Source organism: Pipistrellus kuhlii, unplaced genomic scaffold, assembly GCF_014108245.1.
Source record: "Pipistrellus kuhlii isolate mPipKuh1 unplaced genomic scaffold, mPipKuh1.p scaffold_m20_p_7, whole genome shotgun sequence".
NCBI lineage: Eukaryota > Metazoa > Chordata > Mammalia > Chiroptera > Vespertilionidae > Pipistrellus > Pipistrellus kuhlii.
Genome location: NW_023425573.1, coordinates 11533876 through 11560367, shown reverse-complemented (window position 1 = coordinate 11560367; position 26492 = coordinate 11533876). Strand labels below are relative to the sequence as shown.

General features: G+C 43.4%; 1 protein-coding gene across 2 annotated transcripts in view; it reads left to right on the top strand.

Annotated features, from left to right (window-relative positions):
• LOC118709266 (aldehyde oxidase) overlaps positions 1-26492 on the top strand; it is a 65598-nt gene that overhangs the window by 13208 nt on the left and 25898 nt on the right. Inside the window, exons 7-20 of one of the 2 annotated variants that reach the window (XM_036421205.2) lie at positions 74-163; positions 991-1071; positions 1605-1815; positions 2915-3007; positions 3960-4111; positions 4298-4391; positions 5895-6004; positions 7632-7816; positions 8848-9010; positions 10630-10722; positions 13180-13349; positions 13680-13806; positions 17929-18051; positions 21733-21829. In XM_036421205.2, the coding sequence (XP_036277098.1) occupies positions 74-163; positions 991-1071; positions 1605-1815; positions 2915-3007; positions 3960-4111; positions 4298-4391; positions 5895-6004; positions 7632-7816; positions 8848-9010; positions 10630-10722; positions 13180-13349; positions 13680-13806; positions 17929-18051; positions 21733-21829 (1789 nt within the window). The remainder of the gene's footprint in view (positions 1-73; positions 164-990; positions 1072-1604; positions 1816-2914; positions 3008-3959; positions 4112-4297; positions 4392-5894; positions 6005-7631; positions 7817-8847; positions 9011-10629; positions 10723-13179; positions 13350-13679; positions 13807-17928; positions 18052-21732; positions 21830-26492) is intronic. The other variant, XM_036421206.2, reaches the window with a different exon arrangement.

The window sequence follows — 26492 nt, the reverse complement described above, 5'->3', positions numbered from 1 at the left end:
CATCAAGAAAGCTGAAAAAATTCTTAGTAAAATCAGGAATAAATTCTCCATTATTTGTTTTTCAACCCCCTAGACTTCTGGCTGCTGCCAAAGTAAGGAGAATGGGGTTTGCTGTTTGAATCAAGGGATAAACGGATTCCCAGAACCTGAGGAAGGAAATAAGGTCAGTGACATGTGCACTTTTTATAAGGGTTTCTCAGGAGATTGTCAGAGTCCAGCTGACTTCTAGGAAGAATAAATGGCTGTGTGAGTTAAATTAGCTGGAGGTCTATCAGCATGGCCCCTGCTCCCACGCTCACTCCATCTCTGTCACACGCACACACAAATCTATCCTAACAATGCATTCCTCATACAGATGTTAGTCTCATTCAAAGCACAGCGGTCTGTAGGAGAGAAAGCACATTGATACCTCAGTGTTTTTAGTCTTCTTTTTTTTTTTTAAGGTATTTTATTGATTTCAGAGAAGAAGGGAGATAGGGAGAGGGATAGAAACATCAATGATAAGAATCATTGATCGGCTGCCTCTTGCAGGTTCCCCACTGGGGACTGAGCCCAAAATCCGGACATGTGCCCTGACTGGGAATCAAGCTGTGACCCCCATACCAGCCAGGCTCTTTCATAGTCTTAAAAAAAAAAGCCTCCTTCAAGTCTTTTTTCAGGAGTGAGAAGCACAGTGGAGTGTCAGGGTGATGAAAGAACAGGTGGTGATTCAGGGAGATGTTCTTGGTCTCAGCTGCATCCTCTGCTTCCCCAGACTCCACGTGAACATGCAAGGGTGCAGGGCCTGGGGGACCAGTTCTGTGTCAGAGCCCTTGACTCAGGACCCAGGGACTGTGGCTGGCCAGCTGCTTTCTGGTGTGTGTGTGTGTGTGTGTGTGTGTGTGTGTGTGTGTGTGTGTCTGTCTTCTTCTGAGCTCATTCCACACAGGATTTAAAGTACTGTAGTTCAAGTTGATGGATGAGTTACTTGTTGTATTTTCTCTTTTTAAGACAAGTTCAAAACTCTTCTCAGAAGAGGAGTTTCTGCCACTGGATCCAACTCAGGAATTGATTTTTCCTCCCGAGCTAATGGTAAGTGAAGGCAACGCTGGGGTTGTCCTAGAGGAGTTCATGGGGAAATGGCAGGAAGGGTGTTTGCTGACGAATCCTCTCAAAGGCCGATTGCAACCAGGTAATATCCATCTGTTGTCCTCCACTCAAAGTCTAAAGAGTGTGGGACCGATGCAGAGGGGGGCGTGGAACGAAGGTGGGGGCATATCGCCTAGAGGAGACAGTGACTGTAAGAAGCAGCAGTTAGTGTCCATAAAAAATGCTACAAAATAATATCACATTTGTAGACTTAGACATGTTTTCTACTTGTAGCAGAAACCTGAGTTTATTCTTATGTAGAAAGTTGTAACAAAATTAAGCATGATGAAACCTCTGTAAACATTGAAATGAATTCCTTTGAGATATAAAAGCGCCAAGAGGAGGCACTGGAACAGATTCCAGAAGGAGTGAAATATTGCCCATTTTTATTCTGATTCCTAGTGAGGCTGTACCTTTAGATCATTTTTATTTATTTGTGTTTTAAATCTCCATTTCCTTCCCCTATTTATACGAAGACAGAGCAAACCCAGGTGGAAACATGGTCACAAAGTAATCTCAAATCCCTGCTGGTTCTGCCACAGATCCTGGCTGAGAAACAACCACCAATGACCAGAGTTTTTGCTGGCGAGAGAATGACGTGGATTTCCCCGGTGACCCTGAAGGAACTTCTGGAGGCTAAAGCCAAGTACCCCCAAGCCCCTGTCGTCATGGGGAACACCTCTACGGGTACGCAGAACCCTGGGACTGCTTAAGGGGAAACCTAGGAGGAGTGCTTTGGGGAAAAGAAACTCAAATATTCGTGTCTCAGGAGCATCAGGGGGAGTGAGTCTTGGCTTCCTCAGCATTGCTCACAAGAATCTCAGAGCTTTCTGACGTAAGTGATTCCTGTTGTCCCTGTTGGGAGCGGTGCACAGAGCTGCACCAGGTTTTGTGTGGAGGGTTAAGGGGGGTGAGCAGCAGTTCCGGGGATGGCAGTCCTGTCCTTGTTCCCTGTGAAGGCTGATTTGGGGCTTGTGTCTGGAAAGGCTCTGTTTCCTCTGAAAGGTGTCTCCGTAGGTATATGCTGCAGTTACGGGTCCTCCTACTGTCTGCTCTGTAAACTCTGTTTGACCGCCTGCTTCTTTGAGAAGGCTCCCAGGGTTCTTCCAAAGGGATTTTTAAAAATATACTTTTATTGATTTCAGAAAGGAAGGGAGAGTGAGAGATAGAAACATCAATGATGAGCCTGGCTGATATGGCTCAGTGGTTGAGCATTGACCTATGAACCTGGAGGTCATGGTTTGTTTCCGGTCAGAGCACATGTCTGGGTTGCAGGCTCAATCCCCAGTAAGGGGGCATGCAGGAGGCAGCAGATCAATGATTCCCTCTCATCACTGATGGTTCTTTCTCTCTTTCTTATCCTTTCCTCACTGAAATAAATAAAAGTATATATCTTAAGAAAAGAAACATCAATGATGAGAGAGAATCATCGATTTCTGCCTCCAGCACACCCCACACTGGGGATCGAGCCCACAACCCTGTCATGTGTTCTAACCAGAAAAAAAACATGACCTTCTGATCCATAGGTCAATGCTCAACCACTGAGCACCACTGGCCGGGCCCAAAGGGAATTTTGAGTTGCCACACATTGTCTTGGATTCATCAGCCAAGTTTTCAGGCTGACAATGCAAAGGGTCCCCTGTGCGGTGAAGATTCAGCTAGCTGTCCTCTGTGCCATGCACAGACCAGTAGGAGGATATGCGGTTTTTATATATTTAAAGACATCAGTTTGAATCCCAATTTCACAATATACAAGGCGGTTCTTCTTCTTCTTTCAATCCTTTAGGGCCCGAAGTGAAGTTTAAAGGTGTCTTCCACCCCATTATCATTTCTCCCGATAGAATTGAAGAGCTGAATGTTGTAAACTATGCAAATAATGGTAAGTTCTAAAGGCCCCTGCTTTCTTAGTTAAAATGAATCAATCAATTGATTTTCTTTGCCCCTCAGATAACGAGAAGAATTACTCCAAATTATAACAGACAGAGAGATTCCCTTCTTAGAAGAAGGATAACATTCTGGAGGAGGCTCAGGGAATTCTCTGTAATTTTATGAGATACTAACAGTCCAAATAGTCAGCTTTTCATTGGGGAACTTTCTGTGTGTACCAAATCAGAGAAATGTAACAACTCTTCCACAAAGGGCGCTGTGTAAGTGCTGGGCGGAAGACAGAGACGAGTGAACACAATCTTTGCCTCCAGAAGCACAGGAGTAAGCAGAGCAAGTTTATGCATCAAGCAGCTTACATATTCTTTTCATTCTGATAAAGGAAGTTGATTTCATGGCAAGGATGAGAAGTGATATAAATGGGAGTTTGAAGTCTGGCTCTGGAGTCTAATACTTGACTTGACTATTGCTATAATAATAAAAGCATAATATGCAAATAGGCCAAATGGCCACCTGGATGTCCTTCCGGACGACCTTCTGGAAGAAGCCGGGCTGCAACTGCCGGGTTGAGGCAGCTGCTGCGGCTGCCAAGGCCTATTCTTGCACGAAATTTGTGCATCAGGCTTCTAGTGTTGTATAATAGCTGTAAAATACTAGTCGAGTTCTTAACTGAGTCTCAGTTTCTTGACCTGTGAAATAGGGCTAATAACATCTCAAAGCCTTGTTAGGGTGCAAGGCGATTCTGTGGAACATTCAATAGAGTGCTTGACACGGCCAGTGTTCAAAACATTTAGCCACCATTACAGCCATCATCACCAACACCATTTCTATCGCCATCACCACCCACGGGCAGGGCAGCAGGACGCAGTATCTGTAACCTGAAACTGAATGGACATCTCCGGCCGGCAATGATCACACTACATGATGCACATGTGATTTCATTTCAGGGCTGACTTTAGGTGCCGGCCTCAGCCTGGCTCAGGTGAAGGACACGTTGGCCGCTGCAGTGCAGAAGCTCCCGGAGGAACGGACGCAGACACTCCGTGCCCTCTTGAAGCAGCTGGGAACGCTGGCCGGGGCCCAGATCCGGAACGTGGCTGTATGTATGCAGTGACAGTAAACTGGTGTGTGCCCCTTTCATGGCTGTCTCACAAATCAGAACATTTTCACTCTATGGGACAGGCCAAAAGGATAGTTCTCCAAAGCCTTGCTTGATTCTTATTTGATCCCTTGTGTTTCGATGATTGTACAACTGGCGTGAGACTAACTCACTGTTTTAAAAAAGTCCTTAGGAGGCCACGTCGTGAGCAGGCATTTTGATTCTGACCTGAATCCCCTCCTGGCTGTGGGCGGCTGCACCCTCAACCTGTTATCGAAAGGTGAGTGTCAGCTCCTTCGGAGGCTGATGGAATCGGCTCCTCCTGACCTTCGTTTCTCTGGGGGCGATGGAAGCCCAGTTTTGAAAGTGACCTTCCTTTATACTATTAATAACTCTCTCTGCCTTTCTGGAAGCTGGAAAGGTGACCAGTCTGGTCCTCATTCTGTTCATTTCCTGTATCTGCCTCCTTTTTTGGGGGGTCTAGTGCTAGATATTCACCCTGTACTGGCCACACGTGGTGGTGTCCGGATGTGACCCAGGTGTGGAGAGACTGCGGCTGTGAGAATGGCTGGGCCCCTGCCGAAGGCTGTCCCCAGGAGTTCAGGAGGGGGTGTCTCCCACATCATGCTGTGGGCTCATACCTAATTCATCGTGAATGGAAGCCTCCTGACCTTTTTCTGTTGAACAATGGTTTGGCTAAGTTCTGTATTTATTTACTTGAGTTTTGTTTTTGAAACTAAGTTCATGACTTTTAATTTATTTCTCTTATGCTAACATAGTCAACAGCTATTGGGAAATTCCAACTGGTCCTCTATAAACCTCTTTTTAAAATTTTAAAAATATGGACTAGCTTTCTATTATCTGCATTATCAAAGAACTACTCTTCATATCACTGAAACCACAAAATTATTCTAAGGAGGAAGATTTTCATTCAAAATGATCAATTTATGTAACATCCCTTTTAGAAAAATCATATAGTGAGAAAGAGACTTGTGACGTGAATATAAAAATCATAAGCTTCTTAGCTTTCATCCCTGCATCATATTTCATTATAGTTTTAAATATATTGATTAAATGAGTTCTTTTAGGTGCTGGAAAAAGATATAAAAAAAGATACCAGATCATTAATATAAGAATTCATTGAAGGTAATTTACTTATTTACTACTGAATCTACTAGGGGTCCCAATGATAAACAATAAATGTTTGTTGAATGTCTTGATTAGAATATCAAAAGGTACATTAATATCTATTTTCTATTCACAAAGCCCAGAATGAATTATGCTGTTCAGCAAGGGGACTAAGGTCCTGTTCTTCCTGATCTCTGGCCTTCTCTGCTAGGAAAGAAGGAATGAAGGAAGGAAGGAAGGAGAAAAGGTAGAACCTAGATGCAAAGAAACGTTGCAAAATGCCATTATAGGGTGAAAGATTTGTTAATGGTAAGAAGATCACTTCTTTTTTTAAAAAAAAATATATTTTATTGATTTTTTTACAGAGAGAAAGGGAGAGAGATAGAGAGCTAGAAACGTCAATGAGAGAGAAACATCGATCAGCTGCCTCTTGCACACCCCCTACTGGGGATGTACCCACAACCAAGGCACATGGGAATCGAACCCGGGACCCTTCAGTCCACAGGCAGACGCTCTATCCACTGAGCCAAACCGGTTTCGGCAGATCACTTCTTTTCCCGGTTCCCTCAGATACTGGTAGAATTGTCGCCCACGTTTTGGGAGTTTGATTGTTTAATAGTACAGATTCCAGGGACAGTGTTGTTTCTTTTCACAGAAGGGGCACGGCAGATTCCTTTAGACGAGCAGTTTCTGAGGAAGTACCCGAGTGCGGACCTCAAGCCTGAAGAGATCTTGGTCTCAGTGAGCATTCCCTACTCCAGGAAGGTGAGACTGCCCTCTCCGCTCCCGGGGCTTCCTGTGAGCTGCAGCTGGGAGTTCCAGCTCGCAGTGGGTTAGGCCCTCACCTTTACGGGAAGGTGCACAGTGTTTACAGGAGAGATTAGGAGGACTTGTGCACACATTAGTTCCTCTTATCTATGGGTTCCCTTCGCAGTTTTAGTTACCCATAGTAAACCGTGGTCTGAAAATATTAAATGGAAAATTCCAGAAATGAACAATCGCAAGTTGTAAATTGCATGTCGTTCTGAGTAACGTGATGAAATCTTGAGCCATCTCACTCTGTCCTGCTTTGGTGGTGAGTCAGCTCTTAGTCCAGCGTCTCCACATTGGATAGGGTCCTGTTAGTCACTTAGCGGCTGTCTAGGTCAGTGGTCTGCAAACTGCGGCTCTCGAGCCACATGAGGCTCTTTGGCCCCTTGAGTGGCTCTTCCACAAAATACCACAGCCTGGGCGAGTGTATTTTGAAGAAGTGGCATTAGAAGAAGTTTAAGTTTAAAAAATTTGGCTCTCAAAAGAAATTTTAGTTGTTGTCCTGTTGATATTTGGCTCTGTTGACTAATGAGTTTGCTGACTACTGCTCTAGGTTATCTGATTGTCTGTTGTGGTATCACAGTGCTTGTGTTCGAGTGGCCCCTATTTTACTTTATAACAGTCCCAAAGCCCAAGAGTGGGGATGCTGGCACTGTGGATATGCCAAAGAAGCCAGGCAATGCTTCTTTTAAGTGAAAACGTAGAAGTTCTTGACTGAAGGGAAGAAAAATAAGGTAGCTATTTTTGAGGTAGCTAAAATCGATGACGACTACTGTAGTTGCTTTTTATCTGTGTTATGCAATCTTCTGTCACTCCTAGAATCAGGAAACCTTTGTCTCTGTCCCTCTCTAACTTTCCCACTACCCCAAACTCTAAAGTTACTTTCTTACTAATTAAAAAATACATATTTGTTCCATGAGTGTTTTCCCTCAATAAAGCTTGAAAATATATCTCTACCAAAATCTGGAGGTTTGAAAGAGGCTTAAAAATTACACTTGTGATAGAACCTAGGAGGAAAGGGTCTTTGGAGTTAGACTCAAGTTGAATCCTCTTTAGAACCTACTGTGACCCTGAACTGATTACTGACCCACTCCGAGCCTCAGTTTCCCTATGAAAAGGGAATAATTGAACCTGCCATCACCTAGCACCACAGACAGGTTGCCTTAAACAGCAGACTTTTACTCTCACATGGTGCTGGAGGCTAGAAGTCTGAGATCAAAGTGTCAGCAGGGCTAGTTTCTTCAAGGACTCTCTCCTTGGCTTGTAGCTGGCCATCTCCTCCTGTGTCTTCACGTGGTCTTTCCTTTGTCATGTATGCGTCCAAATTTTCTTTTCTGATGAGGACACCACCCTGTTGGGTTAGTGTTCACCTTAATTGCCCCATTTTAACTGAGGTGCCTCTTTAAAGATCCAATTTCCAAATGTAGTCACGTTGCAGGTCCTGGGAGCTAGGACTTAATTGTCTCAACTCAGGGAGGACACAATTCAGTCTAACAGAGTGGCGAGGATGTGTGAGGCCATTACCAAAACTGTCTAGAAATTCGGTGTGTTTCCACATGCACCACTTCCCTTTGGCTTCTAGTGGGAATTTGTGTCAGCCTTCCGACAAGCCCAGCGGCAACAGAATGCTCTCGCGATAGTCAACTCTGGGATGAGAGTCTTTTTTGGAGAAGGGGACGGCATCATCAGGGAGTTGTCCATCTCATATGGAGGCGTCGGCCCAACCACCATCTGTGCACAGAATTCCTGCCGGAAACTCATTGGAAGGTACAGCATCATGGCCCCAGACCCCAAGTAATGGGGCAGCTCTTTTTTTTCTTTTTTATGACATGAAATTGTAAGAAGCAGCATGCTGACTACATTTTTACTTAATGGCATGGAATTCCAATATGATTTTATAATTGTTTCCATAGCTCTTGATTTTAGTGAATTCTAAAGTGAGAATCATATAGTCTGTGTGTCTGTGTGTGTAAGAGAGAGAGAGAAAGAGAGAGAGAGAGAGAGAGAGAGAGAGAGAGAGAGAGAGAGAGAGAGAGAGAGAGAGAGAGAGAGAGAGAGAGAGAGAGAGAGAGAGAGGGAGAGAGAGAGAGACCATATCCCAATAGCACATAGATTCAATAAGCAAAATGAATACATTATTCTTTATTGAGAAAATAATTTACTATGATGAAAAACAGATTATTGTAGTTTGTTTTATCATCAGTTGCTAAATGCATTTGCTTACCTGACTTTTTATATCTTTAGGTGATACTGGTAGCCAATATTTCTTGAATACTTTCAGGTATCAGTTACCATTTCCTAATAGACAGTTAAAAACATGAGCTCGATTGAGCCAAATTGCCTAGGTCCGAATCTCAGTTCACGCCCTATTAATTATGTGATCTCAGTCAGTTTGCTTAACATTACAATACCTCAATTTCCCTATGTCAAAAGGCAACAGTCACCCCCACTGTGCAGGACAATTGAGGGGATTAAATGCATGACTACATATAAGATGCTTAAACCCCAAACCTGTCTTGCAGTCAACATTCTAGCGCTACTGGAGTGAATTGCTCCTGGGCTGAGTGAGGACTTAACACAGGTTGTCATTTCTACTTCATGACATTTCCCGAGGTGGATCCTACCATTATTTCCCTTACAGATGACAAAGAGGGGGCCTGGGCCAGATGCCTTGAGAGGGGTGTGCTGTGGTTTGAATGTGGGTTGCCTGACTTCAAAGCTTGCACTAGATTGTGGCTATTTGTCTCACACACTGGCTGAGCCTATGAGATAAGGAGTCCTCTTTTTGACCCTCACAGGCCCTGGAATGAAGAGATGCTGGACGCAGCTTGTAGGCTGGTCCTGGACGAAGTCTCCCTCCCAGGCTCAGCTCTGGGTGGGAAGGTGGAGTTCAAGAGGACTCTCATCATCAGCTTCCTCTTCAAGTTCTACCTGGAAGTGTCACAGCTTTTAAGGAGAATGGTAAATGAACTGACCATGTATTTCCCAGCTTTAGGGGTCGTGAGGATACCCACAGTGGAGGCAACAACCCCCTGCCCAATGGCTGTAGAACAGAAAAGAAAACTCAGATTAGAAACTTGTGGGCTTGCTGGGCCTACTTGAGGCTGTCTATTGATGGATTGTGTTTTGGGCAAGAGTTGCAAGGAGAGCATGGAGTTGTGCAGGATTGTGTTTAATGCCACCCAGTTATTTTGTTTCCGACCCCTTGTTTGTTTAGGTGGGGTGTAGAAAACTTGTTTATGATTTAAATATACTTTCCCTCAGGAAAGCATTTCTTCCTCCGGTTGGGAGTTACCTTCATGAGTTTGGCTTTTTTCTCTGGTTCACCATCATTTCCCTCACCTGTAAGCTGATGATGGCAGCCACTCCACAAGGTCATTGTGACATGGGCCATCATGAGAACAGGGCCGACTGTGGTCCCTGTGCAGCCCAGGGCTTTAGAGGAATATGATGAAGACTGCCTGGTACTAGCCACAATAAGAGCAGTAATCATCCAGGCATTCTTCTGCTTGGTGTACCTTTTGACAGACTTTCAGTTAAAAGATTGTTGGCAAGGGAGGGCACAACTCAAAGAATTTCTCTGAATGAATTTGGGGGGCCCAAAGGGAACTGGAGTGATATTGGCCTCATTAATCCCACGCTACAACCAACTGAGCAGAAGCCAAGCACATCCTTTCTGTGATATAGAAATTAGTATGAGCATGTTAAGTGAGAGGCACAACATTCTCTCTTCTCTTTGTTTCTGGGGGTATCTTCTCATCATATAGAGGAACAACTAAGAACCATAACAGTTGTATCAAATTTTTTAGAACAAAAGCTTGAAATCATAGATCAGTGACATATTATCACCAAGCAATCACAAGAGAAAAAAATAAAGCCAATTGTAGACTACTCCAATCAACAGCAATCTAATGCAATTCCTTGGGTGAATTGAGCAATGTAATTTAAATCTTCTGCCTATAGTCTCATCCTTTCAATTCAACTTCCTCCATTTAGTATTCCTCTACTATTAAAACTAATAGCCTAGAATTTAAAAAACGAATGTGAAAAATAACCATTAGGTGTATTGTCAAAGCCTTGGATAATGACCCAAATGGCTCATTTCCCTTGGTTTTAAGGAGCCTTCCTCCTGGGACCCTGGAATGCTTCCTTGGTGGGGCTGCGGCTGGGTGGGCCTCTGTGTTGCCCTTTCTCTAGGAGAGTTGGCGAGCTGGCTGGCAGGGCAGAGTTTTATGCACATTGTTGTGGTGTGCTTGGACTCTTTCTCCTGGCTTAGGCATTCTACCCCTTTCCATTGTATTTACTTAGCTTTTATCTTCCTGAGTTTTTGGGGCCTGGTGCATGTGAGAGAGCCATAGGAGACAGAGCTGTTGGAAGGCAGTGGCCTACTTGGCTCTTCAGCGTGACCTTCCAGCGCATGTGGCCCGGAGGCTGGAGATGCTGTATTTCCAGGGCTCTGATGGGGAGGCCTCTGTAAATGTTAGACTTCAGATTAGAGCTGCTGGTTAAGGACCACGCTAGCCTCCCTTTCGAGGCCACTCAGGCACATTTTACATTTCCACTCTGGTTCTACTTTTCAGGACCCTGTTCACTATCCTTGCCTTGCAGACAAGCATGAGAGCGCTCTAGAAGACCTTCATTCTAGGCCTCGCCAGAGTGCACTGAAGTACCAGGTATGTGGCTTTTTTGTTTGTTTGTTTGTTTGTTTGTTTGTTTGTTTAAATTCTAAGGGCCTGGCTGTAATTCCTTCACGCGGACTCACTCACCCTCAGTGATTCTCAAGCTCAGTAAGCTGAGCTCCCTCTGGTGAATTCACAGCCCTATTTACCAGTCAGTACAGTTTCAAAATCAACGAAGAATTGTGACTGAAGACCAAGCTACCAATGGCCATTTTTAAAAAATTGTCTCCTTTGATCTTGAAGCAGTCTGTTTGGCCCTGCGGCCTTGTGCCATCATGTGCGTGAGCTGCTGTCTTGCCACGTGCTTCTGCCTTTGGCAGCATGGAAGTTGGAGCCCCACAGTCTCATTCCGTGTCAGGGCCCTGGGGCCACTTTGCTTTTATTTCCAGAAAATACAGGCCCTCGTCGTTGATGACGTGACATAATGATTTGTAAAAGAGCTGCTCATTTATTTTGTTTGGATGTGAATCTACTTTGCTCCTCACCCCAACTCACCCAGGGGTTTCTGCGAGATATGTTTTAGAGTTGGATCAAACGTAAGTTCTAAGGGCTACTTCGAGCTCCCCTAGTGAAAGCTGACTATCAGGGAGAACAGAGTCCCTCAGACATTTCAAATGGCATTTTCTGCCACAACATCATAAAAATATCACCCACAGTCATCCCATTGGTAAGCTGGATAAGACTCCATGTGTTTTTCCTTGAAATTATTATTAAGAAACTTCACCTGGAGGGTATTATTAAGTCAAGAGCATTGAATATGTTGTTGGATTTAGTTATAAAATCTTATAGTATGTTGCAATGAATATTGAAGTTGGTGTATATCCTTCAGGGTTTGTTTAATATGTTCAAAAATTCAGATACACTATACTCCATTTAAAATGATTATTTTGACTGTTAAAAACAGCTGAAAAAAAAAAAAAAAGAAAGAAAAGAAAAGAAAGAAAGACAGCTGCCAGCCCGGCTGGGTGGCTCAGTTGGTTGGAGCATCATCTCCTATACCAAAAGGTTTCAGGTTCAATTCCCAATCAGGGCACATACCTACGGGAAGGTTTGATTGCTGGTGGGGGAAAGTAAGGGAGGCAACTGATTAATGTTTCTCTCTCACATCAGTGCTTCTCTCTCTCTCTTTCTCTCTTCCTCTTAAATCAATAAAAACATGTCTTTGGGTAGGATTAAAAAAGAAAGCAGCTGCCACCTTCCCTTGTAGTCCACAAAATCTGACAGCTACAACCTTTAGCTTATAAATGCCTAACCTTGACCAGGGAGTAAACTTTAGGAAGAATCCACAACAAATTAATGGGTATTCCACTCACTCAGAGAAAAGTGGTCATCTTCATGGAGTTGACAACCTTAAAAGGGAGTTTGCTATCAAGGATCGCAGGCCAGGGGTTGGAAGCAGTGCACCTCCTGCAGATGAGTGTTGTTTCGGCTGCTCCTGTGGATTTTCCCGCACAGAGATGTCCACTTTGCTAGAGAGCTCCTGTGCTCATAATGAGCCTTGTCTCCCTGCCGGTTCTTTCGCTTTGAAAGCATTTGTCACGGCTTCCAGAGACCAGCAGTTTGCAGGACAGCAGTCTTTCTTCCATCAGATCGTTAGGTACAGAATAAATAGAAGCAAGCATCAAACATAACCTCTTTCATCACAGCTGACTACCAAACATCAAGTGCCTTCAGCTAAAATAATTCAGTTCAGCCCTAGCTGGTTTGGCTCAGTGGATAGAGCATCGGCCTGCGGACTGAAGGGTCACAGGTTTGAGTCTGGTCAAGAGCATGTATCTTGGTTATGGGCACATCCCCAGTAGGGGGTGTGTAGGAGGCAGCTGATCGATGTTTCTAACTCTCTATCCCTCTTCCTTCCTCTCAGCAAAAAATCAATAAAATATATTTAAAAAAATAAAATAAAATAATCCAGTTCATATTTGATTATAGAATAGGATGAAGATAGCCTTTGAGACTTTTCTTTAATCTCTTGGCAGGCTTCTTTACTCAAAATAGACATGTCCTCTGCATTTCTAATAAACATAGTGACGATGTCATTGTGCTCTTCTGCAGAATGTGTGTGCTGTGCTGTGCTTAGATACATACAGTAAAAATATTTTGATAGTAAAATTTAAAGAAATCCATGAGCATTAGCAAAAAGTCATAATTTTATATCACCAAGAAGGGTTATATTCATTTACTTATACAAATGGGATTTGTATTAGAGATGTTTGCGGTCTACATTTTTAAAAAATGGGAAAAAAAGATAAGAACAACATTATGGCTAGGCATCCATCCCAGGTTCCTGATTGAACTATTAAAATGGGCTTATTTTCCTGGTATTATTATTAATAGTGGTCATTTTCATTTTCAAAAGTGTTCTGGTTTAGATGTTAATTATATAGCTACCATCTTATGGGAGGTGTGTATAATATGATTATAAAACTGATATGCTGATTGTTGATTAAACAGGAGGTAGACCCAAAGCAGCCTCCTCAAGACCCAATTGGCCATCCCATCATGCACCAGTCTGGTATTAAGCATGCCACGGGCGAAGCCATCTACCTTGATGACATGCCTGCCGTGGACAGGGAACTTTTCTTGGCTTTTGTAACAAGTTCAAGAGCTCATGCTAAGATTGTGTAAGTGATCAAGTTCTTACCGGTAGACATGAACGATTCCCTTCTCACCTAAGTCACATGAGGGACAAGTAAGGGTGTGAGGAGGGCAACCTACTTGTGGGTGATATTCAATGAAGATTACAGGTGAGGTGGGATCCAAATGTAGGACTTACTAATTTGTCCCTCCATTGATTCGCTTCCTTATTTCAGGGATTTCCCTGATCATCTGGCAGAGAACAGTGGTTTTGGCGTATCTTGCCTCTCTCATATCTTGCTCCTCAATTGAGCCCGTCCCCTTCAGTCCCCGGGCTGGGGGGCTCTCTGAGGAGCCTGCTCTGTGTCCTCATCCAGGTCCATTGATCTGTCGGAAGCCCTCAGCCTGCCAGGTGTGGTGGACGTCCTAACCGAGGAGCACTTTCAAGGCGTGAATTCCTTCTGCTTTCTGGGCCAACCTGAGAAACTGCTGGACTCAGAGACGGTACTGAACATTTTGCTTTCTGTTTTAATAATAACTTCCTCCACCGTAGCACATCGATTTTCTCAAAGATAACATTGCATTTGGCACATGGCAAAGGATTCCCATATATTTTAATGTTTATTATAAAACACTATATTCTAATGCTGAATGACTTCACATATATTCATTTTCCACATAAGAAATGAAGCTGAGCCGAAACTGATTTGGCTCAGTGGGTAGAGCATCAGCTTGTGGATTGAAAGGTCCCAGGTTTGATTCCAGTCAAGGGCATGTACCTTGGTTGCAGACACATCCCCACCCAGTAGGGGGTGTGCAAGAGGCAGCTGATTGATGTTTCTCATTGATGTTTCTAACTCTTTATCCCTCTCTCTTTCTCTCTGTAAAAAATCAATAAAATATATATTTAAAATAATTAAAAATATATTTAAATATATATATATAAGTATATTAAAATTTTTTTTAAAAGCTGAGTCGTTATGTAAAAGGTAAAAAGATTGTTCAACATTTTCTAGTGGTGAGACAGTGTGCTACTAAAAAATATAGAAGAATAATTGAGCAGAGGAGTGGTCATTTTTATTTGCTAATTTCTCTCCTGAGAATCTCTTGCCATGACCCCAGTCAGTGTGTCCAATGTCCAAGTCCAAGTTCAAGTGGTGTCGCCTCCATTGAAGCCTTTCATTGGCTTTTAATCCAGGAATGCTCTCTCTCCCTGTCTGAACTCACCTTGACTCATCCACTCACACTGCCATGTATTGGACAAGCTCTTGTTCCTTTGTACATTGGATTGGTTATATATGCCCTTGTGTGTGGAACTAATACTGTAAAAAATAAGTTAAACAAATATGCCCTCAGAAATGCACACATATGAAAAGAAACAGATATACACACTTTCCCAAAATCCACACGTTGGCAAAGCACAAATGTAGAACACGTTGATTAAATATTTACAAGACACGTAAGCATTACAGTTAACAATTTTCATATTGGGGCTCACTGACATCTAAGTGGGGACTTAGTAGTAGTTGAAAGTCAATAGAGCCTTAATCAGTAACCCTTGTAAGCAAATGTATTGGTCGCTTTAATAGATTTATCATATATAAAATCTCTTGAGAAAACATTGAGCTAAGTATATCTGTATATTGTTCTAACTAATAGTTATATTTTAAAAGAAGAGAGACACACCCTAGCTGGTTTGGCTCAATGGATAGAGCATCAGCCTGTGGACTGAAGGGTCCCGGGTTTGATTCTGGCCAAGGGCATGTGACTCAGTTGCAGGCTCCTCCTTGACCTGGGCCTTGGTCAGCGCACTTGCAGGAGGCAACCTGTCAATGTGTTTCTCTCACATCGATGTTTCTCTCTGTCTTTCCCTCTCTCTTCAACTCTTTCTAAAAATCAATAGAAAAATATCCTTTGGTGAGGATTAAAAAATAAATAAAATAAAATAAAATAGATGGGTTCCTTGGAGACCCCAGAACAGTTGGTGCTCACATGTCTTGTAATTATTGATTGTTGGTCTAACGTCAGGTGACATTCTGTCACCATCTTGGCGTGCCTGGTGCCCTTACTAGTATGTGCAGGGAACTTTGCAGTAACTGTGTTTTTTCCTCACTCTCTGCATCCTGGGGTGACCTTCAGTTATTTCCCACCGACCTTTACTAGCTCTGTCTTGGCTCTCTAATTCTCATTTTGGGGAGCGGAGGTGGGAGAATAGATCCATTCTATGGCACAAGCAATAAGATGCCACTCTGAAATCACTGAGCCTGACTTTTCTCCGGTTTGCTCCGGCAGACACAGGAAACTGAGCTGGTCTCCTGTTCAGGGGCCTCCAAACTCTTTTGTCCACAGAGGGCAATGCACTCACACAGCCTCAGGTCTGGAGAGCAGGAGGGTTGCATGCGACTTGAGTCCAGCTTTCCTTTGCTCGTTTACTTAGCCATTGATTCCTCCTTCAAGTTTAAGTTCAAGGTCAACAGGCACTTTTTAACTGAGCACCTACCGTGGCTGCTCACTGTAGCTGAACAAGACCTGGGTGGTCCTTGCCCTCATAGAGCTTAAAGTCTGGAGGAGAAGGCAAAGCAGATGTTTCACGAACCTTCTACCTTGGATTAAGCTTATTTATATATTCCCATGCCTTAGATACAGGGTGTGCCCCCAAAATGTATACACACTTTAACTGCTGATAGCTCAGATTTGAAAGTGAAATGTACTTTAATAAACACTGCCTTGATAATTATTCAAAGTGTGTGTGCATGTGTACCCTATGCTTTCCCCTGGCCTGGTGAAAGTCCTTGAATGAGGGTGTAGGTCTGATTCATCTGTATATTTTGCACACCCCTTTCCATGTAGCAGCGTGAATGAGTAGAGAAATAACGCTGTTTGAAAGTTTCAGATGATTAAAACTTTGCCTACCGTATCTCCAGTCGTCAGAAAATGCAGTAAACGCATTTCAACAGGTTTTATGCAGGCTTCTCAGTCCAGTGTTCACCCAAAAGAGCTTCATCATTCGGGGCAGCCCTGGCCTCTGGCTCTTGCTGGCAGATTTGGTTAATAAAGACGAAAGCTTGATGACTTAGAGTTTCAGGTCAAGGTGGAAACTCCCCCAGGAGTGTGGCTTTGGCAGAAGAAAATGAGAATTGTGGCCTTTGCATCGACACTAACTAAACAAGCAAAGCCATTCCTGTCTGCACAACAGTTCCTGCTCTCCGAGCTGTGGCTGTGCTGATTGTGAGCCTCTTGGGGCCAGGTCTGTGTGCGGGTCACAAAGGCAAAACCATGTGTCTGCGGAGAGCAGGGAGCAGAGCCATTGTAAAGGACTGCCTTTGTTAGTTCAACTCCTTTTCCAACATTTGTTATGCCTTTTAAAAAATTTTCATTGCAGGCCCTAACCGGCTTGACTCAGTGGATAGAGCATTGGCCTGCAGACTGAAAGGTCTCAGGTTCGGTTCTGGTCAAGGGCATGTACCTTGGTTGCGGGCACATCCCCAGTAGGAGGTGTGCAGGAGGCAACTGATGAATGTTTCTAACTCTCTATCCCTCTCCCTTCCTCTCTGTAAAAAATCAATAACATATATTTTAAAAATAATAAAAAAATAACATTCTTTCATTGCAGAAAATGTAAACGTGCATAAAAATAGAGATTCAACATTTGTCAACGTTTTGCCATTCTTGTTTCATTTATCACCCCACTACCGCCACCTACCCAAATCCAACAAACATGCTGTGTGTGTGTGTGTGTGTGTGTGTGTGTGTGTGTGTGTTCTGGATTTAACTTGCTTTGCTACCATTTTATTCCTGATGATAAAGCTACTATATGTTCCCCGTAGAAAAGACCTAATAGTCTAACGTAGGTTTTAAAAATAAATGAATAAGTTTTTGTTGTGATCATGGTATAAGATGGGAGAAAGAACAAAAGGTCATGGTGACTTTCTCAATCCTGAGTATTTTACCTTTCTGGAAGCTTGGTTTTGTTTTGTTTTGCATCAACTTTGTGCCTGGTCCCTGTGTCAACTCCCCGCCTACCCACCTGCGGTGACATGATCAGTGTTCGGTGCTTGGCCACTCCATGGCTGGTCCAATCTCATGTCTGTTCATGAAAACCCTATGCTCCCCCACAGTTGGGGGCAGAGATTCGCTCACCAGCAGTGTCACATCATCCCCCTCTCTCCTTCCTCTCTGGATAAGAGGGGCGATAGCCTCCTGGTCCTCCCTGTCTGGGAAGCCAAAAGCTACCTCTCAGAATGGCCCTGCTCATGAGATGGCAACCAGAGGCCAGGCCCTGAGCCTGGCTCTCCTAGGCCAGCTGGCCCTAGGGCAGCTCTGTGGGCTTGGCTTGGATGGAGCCTGAGTCTGCTGTATGAGAGGCAGCATCACTCTCAACCTCTTCGGCCACCACTGCCGATGATGCAGCAAAAAGACCCGAACTTCCCCCGTGCCCGGGGCACAGACTCACTCTGACCAGTGCACTGACCTACCAAAGTCATTTCACATGGCGCAGTGTTTGACTAGTGAAGGGGCCCATGACGGTGTGTCTAGCTCTGTGCCAGGAGGGAAGAGAAGAATGAACCAGAGGAGAGGGCCTGGTGCCTGCCCTTCTGGAATACAAAGGTCTTTTCTGTGTCGCAGGTGTTTTGTGTGGGTCAGCTTATCTGTGCCGTGATTGCGGATTCTGAGATTCAGGCAAGGAGAGCTGCAAAGCAAGTGAAGATTGTCTACCAGGATTTGGAGCCAGTGATCTTTACCATTGAGGTAATGAGTTCAAGGGCGGGGCCAGAAGAGCGGATTTTAGTGGTTTATCAGTAAACATGTTGGTTACAGTAACAGAAAACAACATTTGATTAAAAATGGGGGCTTCATTGGCCCCAACTATATCAGTGTTAGTAAGAAGCCTGACCTTCCAACTCTTCTCCCTGCTGCCCATAGTAGGAGCTTTATCCCCTGTGTCACAGGATGACAGCCAGAAGCTCCCAGAAGCAAGAGAGAACAGTGTTGCCCCAGCATTCCATGCATCCTGAAACCCAGCCTCATCAGGCCCCTTAGTCACATATCCTGCTCTGGGTTAATGACTGACCAGGGGAATGGAGGATCTGTTCGTTACTGCTGGAATGTCAGATTTCTTTGAAGAATAAGGGCTGGATGGGGGGAGGGAGTGTTGGAGGAGACCTGAACAGAAATCTGAGCATTGTTTGGAAGGGGACAGGTGAGAGGAATGCTGGATAGACAACCGACAATGTCCCTAAGAGGAGACACACCCCATAACTCTGTAGAGCAGGTCCCTGAGTAACATTGGTTTGTTCAACGTTGTGTTGTGATGACAATGATGAGATGCCTTAAAAACTTAACTCTTGTTTCTCTCATCAGGTGGCCTATGGTAAACTCGGTTTTGTTATATGTCATTTTGTCAGTTACAAGAGCCTATAGATATTGAGGACTTACTTTATTCACCTTAACCAGATTCACCCAGACACTCTCCACCCAGGTACAGTGAGAACCAACAATATGCTCTAGGGAGCAAACGTTGGAGACACTATTTTTAGATCTTTTCATATCTAACTTAAATGAGTATGAGAAACATATCCTATGATGCCTACAAGTATTTTGGCAACATAAATTGCATTTCCTATCCTATATTTTAGAAAGGAGTTTGAAATTTATAAAGATTTTAAAACTTGCCGAAACGGGTTTGGCTCAGTGGATAGAGCGTCAGCCTGCGGACTGTAGGGTCCCGGGTTCGATTCCGGTCAGAGGCATGTACCTTGGTTGCGGGCATATCCCCAGTGGGGGGTGTGCAAGAGGTAGCGATGACTCTCTCTCATCGATGTTTCTGGCTCTTTGTCTCTCTCCCTTCCTCTCTGTACAAAGTCAATAAAAATATTTTATAAAATTTATTTTTAAAAAAAGATTTTAAAACTCATCTCCATGTAATGATAAATGATAAATTCATTGGTTCTTATAATTTACTGGGTAATCAAAATGTAAAAGTTGGAAAAGCAGCGTGAACAGATTAGATTCAGCACATACAGACTCCTATGCTCTGGGAATGCAACATTATCTTCCCAGCATAATGGACACCTTGCTGTCCAGGCACTCGCACACTCTGAGGCAGAAAATGGGTACATGACTTAGCCAAGATTAGTGTCTCCAGGAAAAGTTGGCCTCTCCAGCTGCTTTATGTCTAGGAGCTCAGGAGTTTGTTTCTAGGTAGTGTCGTCTGTGTTTTAAAATTAAAATAAGATCATATGAAGAAAACAAAAATATGGGAGTTTAATTGCAATCAAAGATTGATTAGTTTTTCTAAATTTTCCTGGCCAGTTTCAAGTTCAAACATGTTGTTCCCTTCTCAGACCCTTTTCAATCATTTCTTGCCTGCTATGCTTCCTTACTTTACTCGGTTCCCCCACACCCCAACATTCTATTTTAGAATTAGAATTACTTCTCCATAAGAAATTGTTTACATGATGCTTCATCCAAAATTTTGTTTGTAATCCTTTGCCCAATACCAGTGGCTATCTTCTCTTGCTTCCCCCTACCTTCCAGCTAAATTCAATTCTAAATAAGCAAATAGATAAAATTCTCTTTCTGTCCTCCCCAACTCCAGTCAGCAGACCTCTGTTGCCTGCCAGAGAACACCAGCATCAAATAAGAAACTTGGACATTGTGGAGTAGAGCCATCTTGTGTTTTTATCAGGGATTACGCTCTCCAAGGTCAATCAAATAGATTAGAGGAGATTTAATCAAAGTCATTTATAGCAGGGAAATATGCCCAGCTCCTACATATTAAAGTTATTTTTATCACTTTCCTGACCAGAAATTTTTCAGGAAATTGGCTCAACGTTGCTCAAAGAGCAAGCAGCAAGTGAAGTGGAAAGAGATTAAATTTTTAAAAATAGGATTTATAGAACTTCCGTTTCTGACCTGAAATAGCTGAGTCTTAGATTAATAAGAAAATCACATGAATTGATTCCAGTAGAAAAGTGTGATATCAGTCAAAATAGGATTAAAAAACTGTGTGTCTGTCAGTAATCTCTAAGGTTTCACCTAGCTTGTGCTTTTTAGAGTTTTTAATAGTTTGAATGGGCAAGTTCTTGGCTCAAAGGGTCAGGCCAATAACCCTGGGGAGAAAAATATATGTTCTTGACCAGAATTTCCCATCAGTCATCATGATCAACAACACTAGCTAATTCCCACACAGAGCCCACTATGCAGTTATATAGTGCTAAGCTGCTTTCCTACATTTGCTCACTACATTCTCACAACAATCCTATGATATTAAAAACTGTGAGTTCCATTTAGGTGAGGAAACTAAATGACAGGGTTGCCTCCCAGGACACACGGCCAGTCATAGAAACAGTCAATAAACATTCTATCAAAGAATCTGTGCCCCACGGAAGTAAAAAAAAATCAATCCCCTTTCCAGTGTAGGAAATGGCAGGATCCCAATAGGACAGCCCTGTAAGGTATTGATAGATACCTACTGGTGTGGCTAAAGGGGAACAAGCGTTAGGAGAATCCCAGCTGCTTAGCAGGCGGGAATCCCATGGATGGGCAGTCATTGTGGGAGATGATGCTGCAGGAGCTGCTGTGTGGCACTGCCCAGTTGGCTCAGGGGTTACAGTGAGATACAGTCCTAAGGATAGGTAAGAAAACCAACCTAGATTATTATCGCTGCATCCCAGGTTATGTGTCCCCACTACTGTTCCCCTTCATTGGGCCCCCGGGGAAGCCAGTAAGAACCAGTGAATACTTTGTGGTTCCCATGCTGGGCTGGTAATGCAACCTTACCTCTGGGACTGGAGGTCCCAGGTGCCTTACTGCCCTGTGCAAATCCGAGCTCATCTCCCCAAAGGAGGAGCGTGGGGCTGGCAGGCAGGGCTCCCGGAACCTTAGCATTAGCGTGTCTTCACGGCTGAGCGCTCATTATGCCATGTGAGCTCTGTAGGTGCCTCATTGCACTTACTCCTCTCCACTGCCCTGGAGCTGTGTGCACAACTGTACCTCCCTTTTGACAGATGAGGTTCAAAGAGGTTTAGTAATAGACCCACAGTCAAACAGCTAATAAATGGAAAAACCAGACATAATTTGACTGGGCCTACAGCCCATGCTCTGTGTGGCCTTGGCTGTGTGTGGTGGGTTGTGGAACGAAGAGAATATTCTGCCTGGGAATTACTAGTTCCATTCTGAGACCAAGTGGGTGCCAGGATTTTTCTGAGCATGCTGTCTTTCTTTTCATGAAACAAGGACGTTTGTATTTGCTCTGTGGGGAGCTCTCTGGAGCCCGGTTCTCAAGCTCAGCTCTGCAGGTGTGCTGCAGGCTCCTGGTGGCAGAGCAAGGGGAGGACGCTGCCCAGACTCAGACCACACCCTGCTTTGGCTTCTGAGTGGGGCTGGATAGCACAACCTGGCGGCCTCACTTTTCTGTTCTCTTCCTAGGAAGCTATACAACACAAGTCCTTCTTTGAGCCAGAAAGGAAACTGGAATATGGAAACATCGATGAAGCTTTTAAAGTGGTTGATCACATTGTTGAAGGTAAAACTGTCTGGGGGGAAATGATGAGAAGGGGAAGCTACCCTGAAAACCTTCCAAGCGTGTCTCTTTTAACATTGCTCCTGGGGAACAGGCACCTCACTCATAAACGTGGTCCCCTCTGTGGTGTGTGTGTGTGTGTGTGTGTGTGTGTGTGTGTGTGTGTGTGTGTAGCACAGCTGGGTGGCACAGTGGGAGGCCTTGGCCATTCCAGCCCCATGCGGTGCTCACTTACTCTGAAAGGAAATTGGAATATGGAAATATTGATGAAGCATTTAAAGTGGTAGATCCGATTGCTGGTGTGGCTCAGTGGATGAGCAGTGACCTATGAACCAGAAGGTCTCCAGGAGGTCCAGGAGGTCACAGTTCAATTCCGGGTCAGAGCACATGCCTGGCTTGCAGGCTCGATCCCCAGGGTGGAGCTTGCAGGAGGCAGCTGATTAATGACTTTCTCATTGTTGATGTTTCTATCTCTCTATCCCTCTCCCTTCCTCTCTGAAATCTATAAAAATATTTTAAAAAAATAAAGTGGTTGATCAAATTCCAGACAGTAAAACTACCTGGGGAAAAAATGATGAAGGGGCAGCCTTGTGGCCATAGTTGTTACATTTCTGTTCACAAACACCTTGCAGGCCGGGAATTGAAGCTCCGAGTGGGTAAGGGGCATGACCTCATACAACAGCTACTAAGTGATAAAGTTGGTCTGGGATTGATAGCTTTTCCCCCCCTTTTTTTTACTTCCCAAGCTCCGGTTCTTTCTCTTTCCCCCTTTCTCTGAGTTTGCCACCCCTTCTTCCTGCTCTCTCCCTTCCTTTCTCCTTCCTTCCCTTCCTCCCAGTGCATACACAGGTCTCAGGGATATTGTGAGTTTAGTTCCAGACCACTGCAATAAAGTGAGTTGTAATCTTTTGGCTGGTGGGAGGTCTCTTCTTTACAAAAAGAAGAAGAAGACTAAGACGAAGAAGAAACATCTGTTAAGAGCAATAAAGCAAAATGCAATAAAAATGAAATATGCCTCTATATGGATAAAATAATACTGATTTCAAAGATCCACTGTGAAGATTGTAAGAGAGAATACATGTGTGCTTGGCACAGAGTAAGAGACGGTAACTGTGAGCGACAATCACTATTAGTTAAGATGTTTTTGCTCTTCTCTAAAAAAGGTTGTCTGTGGTTGAGCTCACACATTGGCTTAGCTGACGTGCATTTATCAAACCCATTTGCTCCCCAGTTTTCCTCACTAGAAGACGCTCATGAAACCAGCCTGGAGGTTCCTGTGCCCCTTTCTCGAGATTCTAGAGTTGGAGGATCCAGGGGACCCCAGGAGTCTGTTTTCTGACCAGTCTTTTCAGTGCTCGGGTGATTCTTATGGTTAATAAAGAGGCAAACACTTGGAGGCTGAGTCTGTTTTGGGGGAGAAGACGGAGCATTTAGCATAGGGAGTCCATGGTGTGAACCTCTTGGATATACCAATATTTAGGGGTTTCTCCCACTGGTGGTGCCACAATATGTTTTTGTGGAAGGTCCCGGCATCTTATTTAATTGTTTATTTCAGCTAGGTAATGTGCTCATTCTGTCTCTTACTTGAATTTTAACTTGCTACCTGCACCACACCCTGTAAATAGGTACACAAATGATACAGGAAGGTCAAAAAAGGGACTTTTAAGTTTTCATTCTCTTAACTCACTGGGTTTGTTTGTTTTTCTCACTCTGCAACCATCATGTGGGTGAAGATATTTGGACTACTTGTTTCAATGTGAGATCATTAGAAGTGATTGTCAAAATAGCCCTCGATCTGCCCCTTGGGAAAATTGGTGCTCCAAGAACAAAGAGTATTTTTACAAGATAAAATGCAGGCAGGGTTATATCGGGTCTTACACTGTGTTCTGGAAGGGGGTGATATTATTGTTTGCCTTTGCCGGCTGTGGAGATAGATTTCAGCCCTCCTTAACCCCCGGGGTCACAGGCATTAAAGAGCACCTCGCACAAATGAGCCAGCCGTGGCCAGAGAGGCGTGTGATCAATCAGCAGGAATCAAACCTAAGTTCTCCAATTCTGAAGTTAGCACGTTCTCTCGTCTGCATGAAGCAGATTCTCGTTTATCTCTTCCCATTTTCCAGGCTTTCCACTGGAGAGGGAGATGGTGATCTCTGTAGCTAGATTTGCGAGAGGCCTGAAGCCCCGAGACCGAGATTACCTCCCCTAGCCGGTCCTGCTGGGCACAGCCCAGATAAACTTCCTATCTGGACGGCTTTGCCTTCTTTAAGGGCGGGTATTAAAATGTAAATATGCCTGGAGGAATCACTCCTAAACCCATACTGGAATGAAGTTTTATCGCAGGGATTAGTTGAACAAATTGGTTTCCAGACTAGAGTGTTGAGAGCAATGCCTAGGATGGAGGAGGGTGTGGGGCTAGAGGGGTGGGCAGCAGAGCAGCGCCCTACAACTGGCTCTTGTCTAGTATTTATTTTAGCTCTGCATATTTTTAAATGAAGTGCATATTTAACAAGATTGATTTTGAGTGGATAGGTGTAATCATTAATATTGCAAACCACGAACTGGACCCTGCTGACAAGTGGGGTTTTCAATGCATAGGCCCTGATAAAAGCTTACATTGCAACCAAGGCCTGAGTTCTTGACACTTTAGTTTTTGCGTTTTAAAAATGAAGCAGAACCTGTCCATTCTTTTTTAGTCTTTCTTTACTCAGATTGTGGATGAGCTAGGAAGTCCAGACTCTATTACAAAAGATTTCCTTGGGAATCTTCCTCAAACAATTTACAAATCACTATTATTTGGGTATATTTTTAATTTTTAAAAATCCTGTCTGCCGTAGCTGGTTTGGCTCAGTGGGTGAAGCATTGGCCCTTGGACTAAAGGGCTGCGGGTTCAATTCCCGTTAAGGGCAGGTTCCTCAGTTTCAGGCTTGATCCCTGGTCCTGATTAGGGTGCGTGCGGGAGGCAGCCAATCGATGTGCCTCTTTCACACCGATGTTTCTCTCTCTCTCTGTCTCTTCCCCCTTTCATTCTCTCCAAAAAAATCAATGGTGGAAAAAATATCCTTGAGTTGTTGCAGAAGCTTGGAAGAACCAAGCAACACTTAGAGAGATTGGAGTCCCACTTTATTAACATCGGTGGGCCCAGAGAAAACGTCTTTCAAATTCTGAGCAGAGCAACAAGCAGACGTTTCTTTTTATTAAAGAGCCAGACCTATGTGTACTTAGTAGTTATCTCGCTGGAAGCTTGTGGCCTTGAAAACAACACAGTTCTATTCAATTAAAAAAAAAAAACATCTGGCAGAGCATGGGGGTATCTAGTCTCTGCCTGCAAGGTCTGACAGCTAAGTTTATCTTCCTCATTATTCAAGCAGGCTAGAAGGCAAAGTTATTTTTTCAGAATAAGGGGCTGTCTAAAAATTGCAGCCTTGACTTTACAGAATAAGGGACTATCTAAATAGCAGAGAATTTCGAACAGTAGTTTTACAAAATAGGAGTTAGCCTTCTCAGGGTGAGGATTGGGGGGGTGTGGGGGAAGGTTTGCCTCCCCCGAGCATGACTGTCATAGTTGTGCTCTGTGGTTGTTTTTTTTTAAAAATTTTTTATGAGTATTTTTTTTAAACCTTTGTTTTTAATTTTTTCCATGACCTCTAATGAGTTTCTTAAAATTCCATTTTGATTTATCACTAATGTTGTTTTTGTTTTATAACTTTATTGGACAATCAGCGATCAGTTCTCATCCATGTTAACTGTTTGTAGATTTTTGGAAGTGATGACAAGTACACAGGTTACTAATATATGGAATGAAGTGGCGAATCTTCATCTTTATTATATTTACTGGACAAACACACTTAGACATGGTATGGGACAGTCCTTATTCCTTTGGCCCAGATATGTTCTCCCTCATTTTCAACATAATTGTCTGTAAAATGTTCTCTACATACATTGAAAATAACAAGAGACAACGTGGTAATTCTGTATCAAATACCATTTAAAAAATTCAAGAGGAAAGGAAAGTCTATTGTGTTTACCTGTACCTTTAGTATTTCCATTGCTCTCTTGCCTTCCTGATGTTCCAAGATCTTTTTTAATCACTTTCTGTCTGTTTTAAGAACTTACCTTAGCCATTTGTTATTTTAGGATAGGTCTGTTGAAGACAAATTCTCTTAGTTTTCCTTCATCTGAGAATATCTTTATTTCTTTTTTATTCTTGAAGTCTATTTTATCTGGATATAGAATTCAAAACTGACATATCTTTCAGCACATGAAGAAAAATGTGTTACCAGTTCCTTTGGCCTTCATGGTTACTGACCTGCTGTCTTTTGAAGTATCTTTCTCTAATAGATGAGGGAATGTTTTTTTCTCTCTGCTCTCAGGGTATTTTCTTTGCGTTTAGTTTTCAGAAGTTTGACTATGATGTCTTGGCATGGATTTCTTTGGTTTACCCCTTTGGGATTTACTCTGCTTTTGGAATCTGTAGGTTTGTGTCTTTTTACCAAGTTTGGGAAATGTTCAGCTATTACTTCTTCACCTGCTTGACTTCAATGACACAAACCTTTTATCTTTTATTTAAGTTACAGAGGTTTCTTAGGTTCTGTTCATTTTCTTTTCAATCCATCTTCTCTCAGTGGTTCAGGTTGGAAAATTTCCGTTGTTCTATATTTTTTGTTCA